This window comes from Microcaecilia unicolor, chromosome 5 (genome assembly GCF_901765095.1).
Source record: "Microcaecilia unicolor chromosome 5, aMicUni1.1, whole genome shotgun sequence".
NCBI classification, from domain to species: Eukaryota; Metazoa; Chordata; class Amphibia; order Gymnophiona; family Siphonopidae; genus Microcaecilia; species Microcaecilia unicolor.
The window spans coordinates 295305137-295327079 of NC_044035.1; the positions used below are offsets into that span (position 1 = coordinate 295305137).

General features: G+C 45.0%; 1 protein-coding gene across 3 annotated transcripts in view; it reads right to left on the bottom strand.

Annotated features, from left to right (window-relative positions):
- The window catches only part of PRMT7 (protein arginine methyltransferase 7), a 189491-nt gene that overhangs the window by 80960 nt on the left and 86588 nt on the right, over positions 1 to 21943 (bottom strand). For all 3 annotated transcript variants that reach the window (XM_030204294.1, XM_030204293.1, XM_030204295.1), the window contains exons 9-11: positions 17453 to 17580; positions 2310 to 2442; positions 401 to 484 (exon numbers count right to left, since the gene is read on the bottom strand). In XM_030204294.1, coding sequence (XP_030060154.1) covers positions 401 to 484; positions 2310 to 2442; positions 17453 to 17580 — 345 coding nt within the window. The remainder of the gene's footprint in view (positions 1 to 400; positions 485 to 2309; positions 2443 to 17452; positions 17581 to 21943) is intronic.

The following is a 21943-nucleotide window of genomic DNA, read 5'->3' on the forward strand; positions in this document are numbered from 1 at the left end:
ATTTTAGAAAACATATTCAAACTACATTACAACAAATATAAATACATCTTAAAAATCAAAGGTAAACACTCTAATATTTGATTGAAATATGTGATAAACTATAATCCACAATACCACTAAAATTCAATCCCCACTTTCCCTCACGACATGACAACAGAAGACCTAGTAGACTTTATGGTCTCTTACCCAGCATCATATTCTAGGAAACAGGATACATATCAGGTACCACATCACCTTCCCCTCCCCTCCCCCCAAATTTAGATTTCATAGGGGAAACCTTTATAGAACACAGCCTCCAGACAAAAGAACAGATTAAACCAGTCCTACAGAACTTTTTCACACGAGTTGAAAAGAACTAAAATGAAGAGAACATAAGGAGACAAGATGATAACAATAATACCTGATCCACTCCAAGACAGTGAGCCAGAACTGGAAGAACGCTGCCATCACTAATGCATAGGCACACGCTATCTGATTTCAGCACCTGAAGTAGGGAAAGAGGAACTCATAAAATGACCCTCCTGTGACAGATGTTAAAACAGGCCACTGAGGCAAGCAGAGCACATATACTACACATATTCAATTTATGTGCCTATGTGCCTTTATAAAATAGCCTACTCAATAGTTCCTGCATAAAGTTACATGTGCTTCAAGGCAGAACTTTGAGCTTATATGTGTAGGTAGGAATTATACTTGTGCATGTATTTTATAAACACATACACAAGTGTTGATGATGACCCTGCCCCTACTGGAAGTGCCCACATGTATATCACAGAAAAGTAGGTGCTGTGAGCCTACCTTAAAGCATGTACACCCACAGAAATTTCTACATGAACCTACTTGAGCATGTAAATTGTGGTTCTACATTCTATTCAGTTGACTAGGCTCTTATTAAGCTGCCCAGTGGTATAAGTCTGTAAAAGAAATAGGCAGGTATTCATCGTCAGGCAAATTTATTAGACTACAATTGATGATCTTGTTCTAAATATCCAACATGCAACTCTTTCACTATTCTGGAAAAAAGGAACAGAAGCACCTGAAAGTCGAGTAGAGGAAAAATCCTTCATGGCATCAGTTCCCAGACCTGGTTCTGACTGATATAGAAGTAAAACTAAGTAGGGGGACTATTCACTGTGGTTTTTCATCTCTCAGAGAAAATAATAGCAGTTGGAAAGGAGAATGGAGTATAGCATCTATTTGCTACTCAAAGGTACTGTAGATAACAGTTCAAACTATGTTTTCATGTCTTTCAGCCTAACCTATTTCAGATTATTGACATTAAGGTTCCCCTAAAGAGTATCAGGGAACTACAACAACTGAAAGCAATGACTGCTAAACTAACAATACAAACTTTATTTTTAAAGAGTAGGACTGTAATACCAATGTTTCATGACATCAACTATCAGCCTTTAACTCATAATGGGCAATTTAAAGTTTTATGTCCAGTTGTGAGAACCCTATATTGGAAGAGACCAAGTTCTGTCAAAGATATCTTGGAATCTTATGTTAGATTATGACAGCTTTGGCCTACTTGTGAAAGAACATAACCCCACCTCAAACGTTTGCTCTAAGCAGTTGTGAGGCTTGCTTTAAAATGTAAGACTGAATACATTTTTGTTCTCTGTAGAGTTTAAGTTTCAAGGTCATCTTTTCAAATATAGAAAATAACTTCACAGTAATGGCATTTTATTAAAATATCATACTACTACATATATTAACCTATAGTTTAGTGTGCTTGAAGAGGCTGTTATCCTTCTGTTCCTTCAAGCGCCTCCCAATGAATCAGCCAGAGACAACTCAGGCCAACCAAAGATAGCAGATGCAATTGTTATAGAGTATTAGACTGATATTGTACAGAAGAAACTTGGGACCTGCATACAAATTAGGAGGAGGAAGGGGATTCCAAAAATAAAAATCAAGTGGAGGAGTGGCCTAGTGGTTAGGGTGGTGGACTCTGGTCCTGGGGAACTGAGTTCAATTCCCACTTCAGGCACAGGCAGGTCCTTGTGACTCTGGGCAAGTCACTTAACCCTCCATTGCCCCAGGTACAAATAAGTACCTGTATATGTAAGCTGCATTGAGCCTGCCATGAATGGGAAAGTGCGGGGTACAAATGTAACAAAAAATAAAAATAAATCTCTGACACCAATATACTTTAAGAAGAGTTTCAGTAATATCATAACCAAATGTTGCCAAATCCCCCACAGATCCCAAAACATGATGTAATTTACTGTGAACCACTGCCACCCTTCATTAAAATCAATCTGGAGACCACAGGTCAATAAATAAATAAAACTCCAAAGTCTCACCTTTTCTAGAGCTTGTGTGTATTGGTCCATTCTCTGCTGATCATTCAGCTCTCCAAATCGAGGTCGGTTCCACAACATGTGAGCCCAGCATCTACAAACAGGTCGTTCTACAGCAGCAACCTCCTCCCCACCTCTAGAGCAAAGTTTGAAACATGTCACAAGACTAGTCAACTCCTACCAGCTATCACATTTTCCAGCACATTCCACTCAGTTCTTAGAGAGTTTACTGCATACCAAGCACAACTCTCTATAAAATGTAAGCGTTTAACTAATATTTTCAAATTGTGGCTAAGCCATGAAAACTTCTGCCTGCTTGGAAACAGGTGTAAATGTTTGCCCACAAAGTATGCAACGTACATGTTCATTTTATAAACAATGCATGTAAACTCAAAAGCTGCCCAGCTCTGCCTCTGTTCAATTGAAAGAGTCGAGCTCTGTACTAACAGGACTATGTTTACTGAAAAACACACATCTGAAATTCAAACAGTTAAAAGAATCTTTTAAACTTTTAATATTTTTGTGTGGAGCTGAGAGAGATCAGACTGTCAGAAAGGAACATAAGCACTGAAGTCCCTGAAGAAGAAATATTGAAACGAGAATTCTTGTAGGACGTTGAAAACTTTCAGTGCAATAGCGACAAAGTTGTGTATTCAGCTAAGTCTGCTCCTGTCAGCTTCATTATATCCAGTGCTTTGTGTGAATATGAAGTTTTGCTTGATTATTGTACTCCCTTGGAAAATAAGTCATTCCCAGTGGATTTTAGTAACATAGTAAATGACGGCAGATAAAGACCTGTATGGTCCATCCAGTCTGCCCAACAAGATAAACTCATTTTACATGGTATGTAATACTTTATATGTATACCCGAGTTTGATTTGTCCTTGCCTTTCTCAGGGCACAGACCGTAGAAGTCTGCCCAGTACTGTTCTTGTACTGTGGGCCAGATGCACTAAACTTAATGAGCCATTAACGAGCAAGTAGTAAACCCCGGCATGCACTAAAGACTTCTCCGAGCCATTTTCCGACGACGGTAGCAGCTAACGAAAATGGAATGCAGATGAGCAAATTGTGTAGAAACCCTATTGTAATGAGATGCACTAACCTTTTCCGATTGCCTTAACGCTGGAAAATCTAACGAGAGGTCTGTACCTGTTGTTGGGGCTGTGCGGGATTGAAAAACGTCTATAAATGTTACAAAAAAAAAAATAGGGAAAAAAAGTGCACGTCAGGAATGTCCTTTATGGACATGCTTCATTCAGCTGAGAGACCTGGAAGTCTCTCACAGCTCGTTTAGTTCAGCCCCCCCCCCCCCCCCCCGAGGTCACCGCCGCTCCCCCCTGCATTGAAATGACAGCTTCCCGCAGCCCCGGCCTCCCGGCCATCCCCCCTGAGCTCTCTCAGTATCCTGGGATGTATCCCATCCAGCCCCATAGCTTTGTCCATCTTCAGATTCTCCAGCTGTTTATGAGCTCTTTCTTCTGTAAACGGCGCAGTATTCACTCCATTCCCAGACATTCCCTCGGCAGCCAACCACGGTCCTTCTCCAGAATTTTCCTCCATGAACACCGAAGAGAAATAATTGTTTAGCATGTTTGCATTATCTTCATCACGCTCCACATAGCCTCTCTCATTATCTTTCAGTCTCGCAATTTCATTCCTATCTCTTCTCCTTTCTCCAATATATCTGAAAAAGGTCTCACCTCTCTTTACTTCTTTAGTCATTTTTTCTTCCACTCGTGCATTCGCTAGCCGTATTTCCCTCTTCGCTTCTTTCAGTTTAATCCAATAATCTTTTCCGTGATCCTCTCGTTGCGTTCTTTTGTATTTATTTATTTGTTGCATTTGTATCCCACATTTTCCCACCTATTTGCAGGCTCAATGTGGCTTACATTGCTCTGCCCTGGCTATTGCCATGGCTGAATAGAAATACAATTAATAGTAATAACACAAGAATATGAGTAACATAGTGGATTAAAATATTAGGTATAACAAGATCAATAATGAAATAACAGTTAAAACAGTAATGTACTAGAGTTCAAGTGATGGGTCGTTATGATATGTTCTATTGAAGAGATAGGTCTTCAGTGATTTCCGAAAATTGATACGGTCACTTATTTTTTTCACAACAAGTAGTAATGCATTCCAAAGCTGCGTTCCTATGTAAGAAAAACTGGATGAATGTATTAACTTATATTTTAGTCCTTTGAAGCTAGGGAAGTGAAGACCTTTTAATATTCCTGGGTGGTAGGTCGATAAGATCTGACATGCAGACCGGGGTATCTTCATAGATAATTTTATGAATCAAGCAACAGACCTTGAACACAATACGTTCCTTGAGTGGAAGCCAATGCAGTTTTTCTCTTAAGGGTGTGGCACTTTCGAAATTAGTTTTACCATATACAAGTCTGGCTGCAGTGTTTTGGGCTGTTTGAAGTTTCTTGAACAAAGCCTCTTTTGCTCTTATTTTTTTCAGCTACTTGTTTGGAGAACCATATAGGCTTCCTGCTTCTCTTGTTTTTGTTTACTTTCCTCACAAAAAGATCAGTTGCCATATTTATAGCAGCCTTTAGCTTGCACCAGTTTTCCTATGCCTTCCCACTTCAACAGCTCCTTCTTCAGGTGCTCCCCCATTTTATCAAAATCAGTTCGTCTGAAATCCAGTACTTTGTGTTTTGTGCGTCCGCATTCCGCCTTCGCCCTTATAGCAAATCATACGGTGTGATGATCACTATTACATAGGTGGGCTCCCACCCGGATATCGGAAACGCTACCTCCATTAGTGAGCACTAGATCCAGCATTGACCCTTCCCTTGTGGGTTCCGTCACCATTTGTTTGAGCAAGGCACTTTGACAGGCTTCAACAATCTCCCTACTTCTTTCCGATTACGCAGACGGGACATTCCAATCCACGTCAGACAAATTGAAATCTCCCAACAGTAGCACCTCCCCTTTCATACCAATCTTTTGAAAATCTTCTATCAGATCCTTGTATAACTTCTACGTTTGCACACAAGGTCTGTAGAAAACCCCCGTGTGGATACAGGTTCCGTCTTTGCTTTCCAGGACAATCCATAAAGTTTCTTCTTTTCCCCAAGTTCACCGCATTTCAACCGCTCTGATATTATCTCTCACATACAGAGCCACTCCTCCACCTCTCTGGCCCTCTCTATCCTTCCTAAAAAGATTATAGCCCGGTACGGTCACATCCCATTCATGAGAATCGTTGAACCACATCTCTGTAATAGCAACAAAATCCAAATTTTCTTCAAACATCAGGGCTTGCAAGTCTTGAACCTTTTTACTTAGACTACGAGCATTTGTGCACCTAGCTTTCCATGTGCTTAGTGAGTTTGGGTGGTTTTTTATATTTACATGACCCTTCCCTCTGCCATCATGTTTATTCTGGGGGTGACTTTCTGAAATCCCCTGTTTCCTTTTGTCACCCCCACCCTCTAGTTTAAATGTCTAGAAACATACTGTCTAAATTTTGCCCCTAGGATACTTTTTCCCTTCACTGAAAGATGCAGCCCATCATTGCAGTACAGCCTGTTATTTTTCCACATATTACCCATTCTCCTATTTATCTCCTATGTATTTTAAGGTCCTAATGTAGTACTATGTTTGCTGTATTAACACACGTCTTGTTTAAAAGAAACTTTTTGGTAGCTAAGTTCATGTTACATAGGTGTTTTGGTTTGCTCGTAAAAAACAGAGCCGATACACAGGGAGTAGGACATGATGTATAGAGCTAAGTAGCGAGTCGCAAATTTTGCGGCTAGTCTCAATGATTTCAAAGCTCGGCTGTGGTATACATCCTATACTGAACTCTCCCGGATCCACACAAAAAAATTAAAAGTTTAAAAGATTCTTTTCACTTGTTTGAATTTCAGACGTGTGTTTTTCAGCAAACATAGTCCTTTTAGTACAGAGATTGACTCTTTCAATTGAACTGTGACTAATTGTCTCTCTCGGAGGGATTCCCAGCTGGTATTGATTTATTTCAGCTCTGCCTCTGAATATGCCTACACATAGGCCACGTAAAATTATGCACCTGTTTGTCATGCATACCTTTACACACAAAATTTTATGAAAGGCATTTACAAGCAAAAAAAAATCCTTTACAAAATTACTCCCAATAAGTTAACTTCTCGAGTAAAGCCACAACATGGGGCTTTAAAAACTAAACCTAATTATTCACCCTGCTTTCCTTCTTTCCACCAAAAACATTTTTAAAAATTAGGGTTCAACCTAATAATTTCTCAGAACAGCATCCTCTAGATAAACTGAGAGTAAGATTTAACAAAAATAAAATCTTCTCTACAGCTTTACTACGCAGATGCAACACTCTGAGTCATATAACACTTGACTAAATCTTAAATTGTATTTACATTTGGAAAACTGTGACCTGAAAAGGAACCTATAGTTACTTGCAGATTTTGTTTGTTTTGTTTGTGCTTTTCTGATCCACACGAGAAACAATGAAGTTATGATAATATAGACAGCTAACGGGACTGGCCCAAAGGTATCTAATGCTTGACACCATGCACTGCCGCCACTCGCCCCCCCCCCCCCCCCCCAACCAGGGCAACCAAAGGTCTTTACTCCTTGTTTCCTGTATATCCCTTCCCTATGGTTGGGAATGGCAGAAATGGGATGATGTTGTTAGATTATGGAGGCAGCAGAAGACGGCTCAAATTAGGGCTGGGAGCTAACATAGGGACAGGGGATAGATGAAAGGACAGATACTAAGGGATGGGTGTTGAAAGCGAATGCTACATACCTGTAGAAGGTATTCTCCGAGGACAGCAGGCTGATTGTTCTCACTGATGGGTGACGTCCACGGCAGCCCCTCCAATCGGAAACTTCACTAGCAAAGTCCTTTGCTAGCCCTCGCGCGCCCGCGCGCACCGCGCATGCGCGGCCGTCTTCCCGCCCGAAACCGGCTCGAGCCGGCCAGTCCAGTATGTAGCAAGACAATACACTTCAAGGGAAGACACAACTCCAAAGGGGAGGCGGGCGGGTTTGTGAGAACAATCAGCCTGCTGTCCTCGGAGAATACCTTCTACAGGTATGTAGCATTCGCTTTCTCCGAGGACAAGCAGGCTGCTTGTTCTCACTGATGGGGTATCCCTAGCCCCCAGGCTCACTCAAAACAACAACATTGGTCAATTGGGCCTCGCAACGGCGAGGACATAACTGAGATTGACCTAAAAAATTTACCAACTAACTGAGAGTGTAGCCTGGAACAGAACAAACAGGGCCCTCGGGGGGTGGAGTTGGATCCTAAAGCCCAAACAGGTTCTGAAGAACTGACTGCCCGAACCGACTGTCGCGTCGGGTATCCTGCTGCAGGCAGTAATGAGATGTGAATGTGTGGACAGATGACCACGTCGCAGCTTTGCAAATTTCTTCAATGGAGGCTGACTTCAAGTGGGCTACCGACGCAGCCATGGCTCTAACATTATGAGCCGTGACATGACCCTCAAGAGCCAGCCCCGCCTGGGCGTAAGTGAAGGAAATGCAATCTGCTAGCCAATTGGATATGGTGCGTTTCCCTACAGCCATTCCCCTCCTATTGGGATCAAAAGAAACAAACAATTGGGCGGACTGTCTGTGGGGCTGTGTCCGCTCCAGGTAGAAGGCCAATGCTCTCTTGCAGTCCAATGTGTGCAGCTGACGTTCAGCAGGGCAGGAATGAGGACGGGGAAAGAATGTTGGCAAGACAATTGACTGGTTCAGATGGAACTCCGACACGACCTTTGGCAGAAACTTAGGGTGAGTGCGGAGGACTACTCTGTTGTGATGAAATTTGGTGTAAGGGGCCTGGGCTACCAGGGCCTGAAGCTCACTGACTCTACGAGCCGAAGTAACTGCCACCAAGAAAATGACCTTCCAGGTCGAGTACTTCGGATGGCAGGAATTCAGTGGCTCGAAGGGAGGTTTCATCAGCTGGGTGAGAACGACATTGAGATCCCATGACACTGTAGGAGGCTTGACAGGGGGCTTTGACAAAAGCAAACCTCTCATGAAGCGAACAACTAAAGGCTGTCCTGAGATCGGCTTACCTTCCACTTGGTAATGGTATGCACTGATTGCACTAAGGTGAACCCTTACGGAGTTGGTCTTCAGACCAGACTCAGACAAGTGCAGAAGGTATTCAAGCAGGGTCTGTGTAGGACAAGAGCGAGGATCTAGGGCCTTGCTGTCACACCAGACGGCAAACCTCCTCCAATGAAAGAAGTAACTTCTCTTAGTGGAGTCTTTCCTGGAAGCAAGCAAGATGCGGGAGACACCCTCTGGCAGACCCAAAGAGGCAAAGTCTACGCCCTCAACATCCAGGCCGTGAGAGCCAGGGACTGGAGGTTGGGATGCAGAAGAGCCCCTTCGTCCTGCGTGATGAGGGTCGGAAAACACTCCAATCTCCACGGTTCTTCGGAGGATAACTCCAGAAGAAGAGGGAACCAGATCTGACGCGGCCAAAAGGGAGCAATCAGAATCATGGTGCCTCGGTCTTGCTTGAGTTTCAACAAAGTCTTCCCCACCAGAGGAATGGGAGGATAAGCATACAGCAGACCTTCCCCCCAATCCAGGAGGAAGGCATCCGACGCCAGTCTGCCGTGGGCCTGAAGCCTGGAACAGAACTGAGGGACCTTGTGGTTCACTTGAGATGCGAAGAGATCCACCAGGGGGGTGCCCCACGCCTGGAAGATCTGTCGCACCACACGGGAATTGAGCGACCACTCGTGAGGTTGCATAATCCTGCTCAACCTGTCGGCCAGACTGTTTACGCCTGCCAGATATGTGGCTTGGAGCACCATGCCTTGACGGCGAGCCCAGAGCCACATGCTGACGGCTTCCTGACACAGGGGGCGAGATCCGGTGCCCCCCTGCTTGTTGACATAGTACATGGCAACCTGATTGTCCGTCTGAATTTGGATAATTTGGTGGGACAGCCGATCTCTGAAAGCCTTCAGAGCGTTCCAGATCGCTCGCAACTCCAGAAGATTGATCTGTAGATCGCTTTCTTGGAGGGACCACCTTCCTTGGGTGTGAAGCCCATCGACATGAGCTCCCCATCCCAGGAGAGACGCATCCGTGGTCAGCACTTTTTGTGGCTGAGGAATTTGGAAGGGACGTCCCAGAGTCAAATTGGAGCAAATCGTCCACCAATACAGGGATTCGAGAAAACTCGTGGACAGGTGGATCACGTCCTCTAGACCCCCGGCGGCCTGATACCACTGGGAGGCTAGGGTCCATTGAGCAGATCTCATGTGAAGGCGGGCCATGGGAGTCACATGAACTGTGGAGGCCATGTGGCCCAGCAATCTCAACATCTGCCGAGCTGTGATCTGCTGGGACGCTCGCACCCGCGAGACGAGGGACAACAAGTTGTTGGCCCTCGCCTCTGGGAGATAGGCGCGAGCCGTCCGAGAATCCAGCAGGGCTCCGATGAATTCGAGTTTCTGCACTGGGAGAAGATGGGACTTTGGGTAATTTATCACAAACCCCAGCAGCTCCAGGAGGCGAATAGTCATCTGCATGGACTGCAGGGCTCCTGCCTCGGATGTGTTCTTCACCAGCCAATCGTCGAGATATGGGAACACGTGCACCCCCAGCCTGCGAAGCGCCGCTGCTACCACAGCTAGGCACTTTGTGAACACCCTGGGCGCAGAGGCGAGCCCAAAGGGTAGCACACAGTACTGGAAGTGGCGTGTGCCCAGCTGAAATCGCAGATACTGTCTGTGGGCTGGCAGTATCGGGATGTGTGTGTAGGCATCCTTCAAGTCCAGAGAGCATAGCCAATCGTTTTGCTGAATCATGGGGAGAAGGGTGCCCAGGGAAAGCATCCTGAACTTTTCTTTTACGAGATATTTGTTCAGGGCCCTTAGGTCTAGGATGGGACGCATCCCCCCTGTTTTCTTTTCCACAAGGAAGTACCTGGAATAGAATCCCAGCCCTTCTTGCCCGGATGGCACGGGCTCGACCGCATTGGCGCTGAGAAGGGCGGAGAGTTCCTCTGCAAGTACCTGCTTGTGCTGGAAGCTGTAGGACTGAGCTCCCGGTGGACAATTTGGAGGTTTTGAAGCCAAATTGAGGGTGTATCCTTGCCGGACTATTTGGAGAACCCACTGATCGGAGGTTATGAGAGGCCACCTTTGGTGAAAAGCTTTCAACCTCCCTCCGACAGGCAGGTCGCCCGGCACTGACACTTGGATGTCGGCTATGCTCTGCTGGAGCCAGTCAAAAGCTCGCCCCTTGCTTTTGCTGGGGAGCCGCGGGGCCTTGCTGAGTCGCACGCTGCTGACGAGAGCGAGCGCGCTGGGGCTTAGCCTGGGCCGCAGGCTGTCGGGAAGGAGGATTGTACCTACGCTTGCCAGAAGTATAGGGAACAGTCTTCCTTCCCCCGAAAAAATCGTCTACCTGTAGAGGTAGAAGCTGAAGGCTGCCGGCGGGCGAACTTGTCGAATGCGGTGTCCCGCTGGTGGAGAGACTCTACCACCTGCTCGACTTTTTCGCCAAAAATGTTATCCGCACGGCAAGGCGAGTCCGCAATCCGCTGCTGGAGTCTATTCTCCAGGTCGGCGGCACGCAGCCATGAGAGCCTGCGCATCACCACACCTTGAGCAGCGGCCCTGGACGCAACATCAAAAGTGTCATAAACTCCTCTGGCCAGGAATTTTCTGCACGCCTTCAGCTGCCTGACCACCTCCTGAAAAGGCTTGGCTTGCTCAGGGGGAAGAGCATCAACCAAGCCCGCCAACTGCCGCACATTATTCCGCATGTGTATGCTCGTGTAGAGCTGGTAAGACTGGATCTTGGACACGAGCATAGAGGAATGGTAGGCCTTCCTCCCAAAGGAGTCTAAGGTTCTAGCGTCCTTGCCCGGGGGCGCCGAAGCATGTTCCCTAGAACTCTTAGCCTTCTTTAGGGCCAAATCCACAACTCCAGAGTCATGAGGCAACTGAGTGCGCATCAGCTCTGGGTCCCCATGGATCCGGTACTGGGACTCGATCTTCTTGGGAATGTGGGGATTAGTTAATGGCTTGGTCCAGTTCGCAAGCAATGTCTTCTTCAGGACATGGTGCAAGGGAACAGTGGACGCTTCCTTAGGTGGAGAAGGATAGTCCAGGAGCTCAAACATTTCAGCCCTGGGCTCGTCCTCCACAACCACCGGGAAGGGGATGGCCGTAGACATCTCCCGGACAAAGGAGGCAAAAGACAGACTCTCGGGAGGAGAAAGCTGTCTCTCAGGAGAGGGAGTGGGATCAGACGGAAGACCCTCAGACTCCTCGTCAGAGAAATATCTGGGATCTTCCTCTTCCTCCCACGAGGCCTCACCCTCGGTGTCAGACACAAGTTCACGGACCTGTGTCTGCAACCTCGCCCTGCTCGACTCCGTGGAACCCCGTCCACGATGGGAGCGTCGAGAGGTAGACTCCCTCGCCCGCATCGGCGAAGCTCCCTCCGCCGACGTAGTCGGGGAGCCTTCCTGGGAGGTGGCCGCGGTCGGCACCGCACGCGGTACCGACGTCGGGGACCTCAACCTGGGCGATGGGCCAGCCGGCGCCACGCTCGACGGTACCGGTGGCGCAAGCACCGCCGGTACCGGAGGGGTAGGGCGCAACAGCTCTCCCAGAATCTCTGGGAGAACGGCCCGGAGGCTCTCGTTTAGAGCGGCTGTAGAGAAAGGCTGAGAGGTCGATGCAGGCGTCGACGTCAGTACCTGTTCCGGGCGTGGAGGCTGTTCCGGGCTGTCCAGAGCGGAGCGCATCGACACCTCCTGAACAGAGGGTGAGCGGTCCTCTCGGTGCCGATGCCTGCTGGGTGCCGAATCCCTCGGCGACCCAGAGCTCTCGGTGCCGACACGGGGAGGAGACCGGTGTCGATGCTTCTTCGATTTCTTCCGAAGCATGTCACCGGAGCTCCCCGGCACCGACGAGGAGGACGTCGAATCCATCCGTCGCTTCCTCGGGGCCGAGACTGAAGAAGGTCGATCTCGGGGGGGCTGTACCGCAGGAGCCCTCAGGGTAGGAGGAGACCCACCCGAGGGCTCACCGCCACCAGCAGGGGAATGGACAGCCCTCACCTGCACTCCACCCGATGCACCACCGTCCGACGACATCAGCAGACGAGGTCCTGGTACCACCGACGTCGATGCAGCTATCCGATGTCTCGGCGCCGATGCAGAGGCCCGATGCCTCGATGCACTCGATGCAGGGGCGGCCGAGGAAGATGGTCTGGACGCTGACGACGTCGATGCACTCGAAGATCCCGGTGCCGATGCCGACGAAGAGCCCGAGAACAACACGTTCCACTGGGCTAGTCTCGCTACCTGAGTCCGCCTTTGAAGCAGGGAACACAGACTACAGTTCTGAGGGCGGTGCTCGGCCCCCAGACACTGAAGACACGACGAGTGTCGATCAGTGAGCGAGATAACCCGGGCGCACTGGGTGCACTTCTTGAAGCCGCTGGAAGGCTTCGATGTCATGGGCGGAAAAATCACGCCGGCGAAATCAAAAGCCGAAATGGCGAAATTTGAAGCACCAAAAATTTAGAGGGAGAAAAAATCTCGACCGAGGGCCGAAATGAGGCCTACCCCGACGACGAAAGAAAACTTACCGGGGCAAAAAAGCTGGAAGTACGGGGAGGATTTACACGAAACCCGCGGGGGGTTTCCGGAGCACTTCCCGACTAGGACAAAGCTTTCCCCGAAGGAAAAAAACACGTTCAAAACAAATTGGACGCGCGAGGTCGACTTTCCGGGGCTCGACACGGCGAAAACACGACCGTACCGAGTGCGGACAAAAGAAGACTGGCCGGCTCGAGCCGGTTTCGGGCGGGAAGACGGCCGCGCATGCGCGGTGCGCGCGGGCGCGCGAGGGCTAGCAAAGGACTTTGCTAGTGAAGTTTCCGATTGGAGGGGCTGCCGTGGACGTCACCCATCAGTGAGAACAAGCAGCCTGCTTGTCCTCGGAGAATGGTTTTAATGCTAGGCCTGGGAAAAGGGGGCTGGGGATGATAGAGTCTTGGTATGGACGATGAGAGAAGGCAGAAGGTGAGAAGGGCCTCAGAGTGCAGGTAAGGGCCGAAGAGAAGATTTGGAGTGGACCGGAGGGCAGTGGTGAGAAAGGATCAAATTGGATAAGAAGGGAAAAGTGTTGAAGGAGGGGATGAGATGAAGAGAACAGACAAAAGAGAGATCTGAGCAGTGAATGAAGAAACAGGACAGCAGGAAAGAGAAAGAAGAGGGTTGGATGCCATGAGGAGCTGAATGACAGGTAATGAGACTTGGAGAAAGATATATATATTTTTTATTTTTGTTACATTTGTACCCTGTGCTTTCCCACTCATGGCAGGCTCAATGCGGCTTACATATGAGGGTTGGGGTAAGGCAATAGTGGAAGATTACTTTATTTTTTGTCTATTAGATTGTAAGCTCTTTGAGCAGGGACTGTCTTTCTTCTATGTTTGTGCTGCCCTGCGTATGCCTTGTAGTGCTATAGAAATGCTAAATAGTAGTAGTAGTAAGACTGGTAGGAGATGTGAAAAGACGGAAACAGGACTAGAGGGTAAAAGGAAAGGAAAAGAATGAGAGGTAAAAATCTAGCTGCTGAGTGGAGATGCACAAAAAAGAAAGCAATAGAGAAACAATTAAGAGGAATGAACAAATGTCAGAGACAGATGTAAAGAGGAAAGGAAGTCAAAAGAACAAATAAAACTGAAAACTTGGAAAAGAACATAGATGAAGACAACACAAGAAAAGTTGAAAGGAGAGGCTGGGGCCAAGAAGATTAGTAAAATGAAATGCCCAGGCAACAAAGGTAGAATATATTGTATTTTCAATTAAGTGATTGTCATCTTGAAATGCACAACCCTGATAACATAGTTTACACAGTACAGAAAGAAATACAATTGTTTCTGTGGCATTACATTTTATTCAGACTTCTTGGCATTTCAATATCTAATTAGTGGTTGCTTATTCAAAATTTAAGGCTCTGTCTGTGTTCCGCAGGAGAAGTGGAATTCTGTGTAGGGTCCTGTAGCAGTTAGGCTTGATTTATTTTTCCAGCAGGAAGTATATCAATATTCTAGAGTGCTGCTGTTTAAAAGGTAGGACTGTTGCTATTTGAGTCCTGCTGCTTTATTATGACAAGTTTTCTATATAGGTCTGGAATGAGTGTTTTGCAGGGTTTAGTTACTGGAGCACTGAAGGGTTCCCACCTACTGGTCTCTGTTACTTTCAGTGAGATGGCAATATAGGGGACCATCTTAATTTTTCCGGCCTGAGCCCATTCAGTCCTAGCTACGACACTACATCCTGGCATCTACATTTTGGAAGTGATCTGGATCTGGCTGGTCAGGGAATGATAGCAGTCATGTGACATAGAATGTAAAGCAAACCTGATTATACAGGCCTTTTACTGTAAAGGGAGAATCTACTCCATTTTAACAGCAGATCTAGCATGTATTCAGACAGGATTAGTTTTATAACTCAAAACTAGTCTAAATAAATCAAACGCCAACAACCTTGCTTTAAATTTCAGTTCTGTAGGTGCTGGGTGCATCCATTTTCTCCCCAGTAGATGAAGCACTCACAGATCAGTTTTCACGAGCAAACTAGAAAGAGAAGCTACTGCAGGCCGGGCACAAACGAGATACTGTATATTCCTCAGCTCCAAGATAGTTTTTTTTTTTTTACTGAAATTTTTATTAGCTTTATTCAGTACAGATTCAACAACAACATCACTACACATTCTTGAAGTCTTACCCTCCACCCCACACCATAAATATAACAGAGAAACAACTACCTAATCCAAGACCTCACATCCTCCACATTGTTTCTTGAAGATCTTAAAAGGGAAAATAAGTCAGTTCATGTTTTCGCACTCTATTGCTTGGTGCAGGCTTAATTTTAACCCTGGGACTGTTGCGCTCAATAATACATACCTAGGGTCATTGAGATCTCGATCTGCACTTATCCTTCAGAAACCCTAAAATTTGTTTCCAAAATATGGCAACATCACCATATAACACCGATACCCTTTCTCCCATATTCTCTCCAGTACAGTGGAGAGCAGTTTGCAAAAGCCCCATTTAACTTAGTGGATGCTAGGCACCACTGAAAACAATCTGTTTTCCAAAATCCCAAGAAGTGACCTAGTGGTTTGAGCACCCTTCTTGAAATACAGAGGTGGCCAGTTCAAGTCTCATTGCTGCTCCTTGTGATCTTGTGCAAGACACTTAACCCTCCACTGCCTCAGGTACAAACTTATTGTGAGCCCTCCAGGGACAGAGACATACCCAGTGTACCTGAATGTAACTCACCTTGAGCTACTACAGAACAGGTGTGAGCAAAATCCAAATAAATAAATAAAGACATCGACCCCATATTCTCCTCTATATTTCTCCATTGTTTCTCCAAGAGTTCTCTCCCTCTTAAGATGCCATAAAAGTATGCTTGGTAACTTTAGAGTTCCTGACCAATATATAGTATTGATATTACCCCTTTCTTGATCATAGGCATGTTTTGGAAGCATGAGAGTTCCACTTGGGTCAGCTCCTATTCCATTTCTATCAGAATCTCCCGCCAAGTAAGAAAATGCCTTCCTTGTAAGATAAGCAAAGTGACCCTTTCTATCTAACCCTTATTGCTGCTGTAAGGCCTCATAGATCTAGATTCTCCCCTCCTTCATCAACTACCCCTATGCCTGCAACCACCTCCTAGTCCAGTATCTAAATACCTCTCTTTCATCCCTGGGAAAAACCCAGGAAGTGAGCAACAGGGAATAAGTGGTTAATAACCTTACTAAATCTTAACTACTTATGCATCTTCCACCACACTACTAATATGTATCTTACATAGGGATTCTCAATTTTTTCTCTCAGCACTGTACCCTGAGGCTGCCAGGAAAGAAGCCCAAGTCATATGCCGCCTAGCTCTGATTGTTCCAACTGTACCCACTGCTTCACCTGTGCTATTTTAAACTGATGTACAACAGTTTAAGCAGGACACACCCAAACCTCCCTCCACTTTTGCTTCACAAAGGTTCTATCTAAAACTCATCGGAGGGGGGGGGGGGGGGGGGGTATGCCAAATTAATCCAAAAGATTTCCTCTGAAGCACAGCAAGAACTCAGTTATGCACCTTAACTGCCAGAGCCCTAAATAAGTATGTTAGATTAGGGAGCACATTTATTTATACTTAGCTCACACCTTTTTCAGTAGTAGCTCAAGGTGAGTTACATTCAGGTACACTGGGTATTTCTCTGTCCCAGAAGGGCTCACAATCTAAGTCTGTACCTCAGGCAATGGAGGGTTAAGTGACTTGCCCAAGATCACAAGGAGCAGCAGTGGGATCTGAACCGGCCAACTCTGGATATCAAGACCAGTGCTCTAACCACTAGGCCACTTCTCCACTCCATTCATTCTCACTGTGTGAATGCAGGCGATTGTAAACTTTGCCCCACATCTAAATCCCTTACAGCAGTTTTGAACAGCATGGTATAGTTCTTCCCGTACAAGAAACAAACTTTGATATTTTTAAAATGAACATCTATACAGGAAATTAATCTGTATAGCAGCAATCTCAGGGTTGTTTTAAAAGACAGTAAGCTCATCTAAACATGCCTCCTGTTCTTTTTTCAGTGAAACACCCTAATATCAAGTCTGAGGTCACCTGAAGCACTTACAGTGAAATGCCACTTCTGTCAACTGTGCCATTCTAAATAACAAGCTTCAATTCAATCTCCTTCCTTCACCCATTTATCAATCATCATTCATATAGGCTTCATTTAAGTTACACATTAGTCAGCCCAGTACACCTAAATGATTTTTGTTAGGCATCTATTAAGTGATTCTAGCATATATATTTATGCATTGTATCCACTGTATGGAAATATCTCTCAGATGTGTAAATAGTCAACATCTTGAAAACTGCAAAAAGATGGGGTTCCCAAGGACAGGTTTATGAATCACTGGTTTATTTTGTTCCCAATATTACTTATGTATACCTTGTATAGCATTAAAAAAAAAACAATTTAAAAAAAGGTGTGAATCTTGTGTGACTGGACAGCATTCTGAACATTAACTGTATTTTGTCTAATAATAATATCTACTAATAAATGTCAATGATTTCTCATTACCTGACTCTATGGATGCTATACCACAGGCAGTAGTCATCATGATGAGCTGTCAGACACATGCTCTCTCCTTGCACTATGGGTTCCTCTTCTGGTAAGAAATACACACACTGCATCCAGTGATCTCGCCACTAAAAAAGAAAAAAAGATTAAACAGAACTCAATGGCCAGATTAAATCGAGCATACTTCCTACAGGCATCACATGGTAAGCATCATTCAGTAAACCTGACTGTAGGTATCAAAGAGGTATTAAAGCTTAGCGCACGCTTATGGACATTGTGCCACATGGCCCAGAGGTATAAAATTTGGACACACAGCATTTTGGGCACTAAATAAGATGACCATAGCAATAAAATTGGCATCTTCTCTTATTTAGCGCATGCAAATCATTAGCGAGCGCTAAATCCATTAGCGCACCGTAGTAAAAGGACCCCTTAGCGTGTCCTAAGTTTTAGTAAAAAGGCCCCAAAGTTAATAGATAAATCCAAGGGGCAGTTATTTCATGTTGCAAAATCCTATTCTAGGCAGCAAATGTTCAATTGTGTTAGCCTAACACCACATAATGAAGAACCACTAAAAGAAACAATTTAAATATTCCACTAAACTGCACAGTGGGGAATTAATGTTCTATGAACTATCAAACTTTCACCAGTATTTCCTGTTTTTTTTAATCTCCACTGAACAACCCAGAGTGATTAATTTATCAGAATGAGTTACCATCCTGCTGAGTAGGCCCCAGAAAGTCCAGCTTTAACAAAGAAAAGGAAAAATTCTCACTCAGAGTCAAAGTAATAAAAACAGGATGGAGTTTTAAATCTCTGATGTTTTGCAACAGTAATATTCTTCTCTGTCCAACAAAAGGTATGGTTTTAGTTGGACATGGGGATCAATGCCCCCCCATGCTAATGCTGAATTGGTCCCCCCCTGCCAATATAGCATCCTTTCCCTTTACCTCTCCCCATCCAAAGTGATCAGGCAAACTGCACTGATGCTGTCCAATGCATTTTTCAGGATTACTAAATCTAAAACTGGTTTAAGCTTTCACTAAAGAATGGGATATTAGACAGTCCATCCCCACTCACTACCTTAAGGTGCATGCTAGCCATTTTAATTATCAAGGGCAGTAATATTGTATGTCTCAGCAAGAAAAACATCCCAGAAAGCTACTTAAAAATCTTTTAAAATAGGACAGCCATTTTCATGCATTTGTACACTTTACAGCTCTGCTACTTATGCCAAGTATCTTATTTTGTCTGCCAGTTTATTTCCCTTACTGATCAAGTTCAAACAAAATAAAAAACACTTGTGGATGGTAATTTTATAACAAATCTTCTATGTGTGAGGGTCATGTAGGTGTCTAGTTTTAAAACAAACAGGAGGGTAGATGATCTTCAATATCCAATGTGGAGACAACCGAAGGAGCAGATCTGATACAGGATACGGTAGTATGTTGAGGAATTTGTCTACAACAATATTGAGAATTAAACAACGCCCGACACGGCCATATTTTGCCCTTACCTTGGGCTGCGTTGGAACAAATAGAACTGTGAGAATAAAAAAATATATATATTTATATACATACAAAAGAATATAAGAATAGCCATACTGGGTCAGATCAATGGTCCATCTAGGTTAGTATCTTGCTTCCAGCAGTGGCCAAACCAGGTCATAAGTATCCGGCAGAAACCCAAATAGCAGCAACATTCAATGCTATCAAACCCAGAGTAAGCAGTGGCTTCCCCCATGTCTATCTCAACTTTTCTTCCAGGAATTTGTCCAAATCTTTTTTAAACACAGATATGTTAACCGCCATTACCACATCTTCCGCAGCGACATCCAGAACTTAACTATTAGTCTTTGTACTTTTTGAAACAGTAAAAAATCGATTCACTTCTACCTGTTCTACAACACTCAGAATTTTATAGACCTCAATCATATTCTACCTCAGCCATCTCTTTTCCAAGCTGAAGAGTCCTAACCTCTTTAGCCTTTCCTCATATGGGAGGAGTTTTGTCCCCTTTATCATTTTGGGCTCTCTTGTTTGAACCTTTTCTAATTCAGCTATATCTTTTTTGAGATATGGCAACCAGAACTGAATGCAATACTTCAGATGAGGTCACACCATGGAGCGATACAGAGGCATTATCATATTCTTCGTTTTATTTTGCATTCCTTTCTTAATAATTCCTAGCATCCTATTGGCTTTTTTGGCTGCCACCGCATGTTGGGCAGAAGATTTCAGCATATTGTCTACATTGACACCTAGATCTTTTTCTTCAGTGCTGGCTCCTAAGGTGAACCACAACATCAGGTAACTATTATTAGGATTATTCTTTCCAATGTGCATCACTTTGCATTTGTACACATTAAATTTCATCTGTCATTTGGATGCCCAGTTTTCCAGTTTCCTAAGACCTTCCTGCAATTTGTCACAGGTAATGAGGATGATTTTAACGACAGGTTACAGATCATCACTTACAGTGCAGTAATTTCACGTTCGAGTTCTTTCAGTACCCTGAGGTGTATATACCATTCGGTCCAGGTACTTTATTACTCTTTAAATTTTCAATTTGGAACAGGTTCACAGAGATTTCTTTCAGTTCCTTCGCATCATCACCCTTGGAAACCATTTCCGGAAAAGGTAGATTTCTTACATCTTCTTGAAAAAAGACCGAAGTGAAGAATTCATTCAATCTCTCTACTATGGCCTTGTCCTCCTTGAGTGTCTCTTTTGCTCCTTCATGAGCTAATGGTCCAGAGATTCCCTCACAGCTTTTTCTGCTTCTGATATATCTGAAAAAGGTGTTACTATCAGTTTTTGTCTCCGTGGCAAGTTTTTCTTCATATTCTCTTTTAGCCTTCATGATCCATGCTTTGCATCTAGCTTGACAATGCTTATTGTTGCTTCTTATTTTCTTCATTTGGATTCTTTTTCCATTCTTTGAAGGATGCTCATTTGGCTCTAATAGCCTCTATGTCACTTCACCTTTTAACCATGTTGCCTGTCATTGTTACACTCTGTTCCACTCCTCCAGAGGTGCAGCCTGCTTGTGCAGGGTATGGGCATTCAAGGATGCAGCGGCCATCTTGGATGTGGTATCTCCAGGATGCGGCGGCCATCTTGGAGATGGGCATCTCAGGTTGTGGCAGCGATCTTGGAGATGGGCAGCTTCAGGAAGGAAGCCCATATTTGGGCGTAGGGCATCTCTTCTGATGGAGGCAGCCATCTTGGATCAGCTGCACATGTTTGAACCTAATTCCTACACTATTTAAAAGCCCTGACTCTAGTCCTTCCCTGCTTCGGCTTCTAGTGCTTAGAGGTCGTGGTCTACGTCTGTGTTCTACAGCCGGCTATCTTTGTTTCTGTGATTCCTGTGTACCAGACCCTGGATTGTTGCCTGCCTACGCGCTGTGTTGCTGCCTGCCTAGACCTTGGACTGTTTCTCTATTTGCTGCGCTGCTGATTCCTTGGCTCCTGGACAGTGTCTGCTCTCCCTGCCTTTCGGGTCAGTGGCCGTGCAACCCCGCCGGTTCCGGAAGTCCTGGTGGCTGCCTGCACCTGGGGGCTCAACTTTCAGGGAATGGCGGACCGCTTCCCAGGTGAAGCTAGGGGTTGTCTGGCTGCCTGTCCGAGTGCGGTGTCACTCCATCTTCGCCATGCTCAGTCGGGGCACAAGGGCTCACATTCCCAGACATAACAGTTGTTTGCCCTTCTTTCCACCTTTAATACATGGAGTATATCTGTTTTGGGCTTCCACAATGGTACTTTAATGTCGTAATCTTTGCGGCTGACCCTTTTAGCTTCTTTTTAACCATTTTTCTCATTTTGTCATAGTTGCCCTTTCAAAAATTAAATGCTCCTATAGTAGTTTTCTTTAGTGAATTCACTAGATATCGGCTCAAATTTTATCAAGTTATGATCACTGTTTCCCAGCAGATGCAACACCATTACCTCTCGTACAATGCGCTGCATTCCTCTAAGGATTACATCTAAAATGGCTCCCCCTCTTGTTGGTTCTTGGTCCAGCTGCTCCAAGAAGAAGTCATTCATTGCATCTAAGAATTTTACCTCCCTTGCGCTCCTTGATGTAGCATTTATCCAGTCATTATTAGGGTAATTGAAAATCACCCATTATTATAATGTTGCCCAATTTGCCAGCTTTCCTAATAACTGTAAACATTTCTTCAAATGTCTGTTTTTTTGTCTTGGCAGACAGTTGTACAGCCCTACCTATATACTTTCCCTTCACACAAGGAATTTCCATCCACAAGGATTCCACACTGATATTTCTTTCATGTAAAATATTTATTTTGTTTGACTCAATTCCCTCTAACATATAACGCAATCCCCCCTCCAATTTGATCCTATCACTGCGATATAATTTGCATCCTGATAACACAGTGTCCCATTGATTGTCCTCCTTCCACCAAGTCTCTGAGTTGCCTATTATATCTACCTCATCATTTAGTGCTATATACTCCAACTCTCCCAT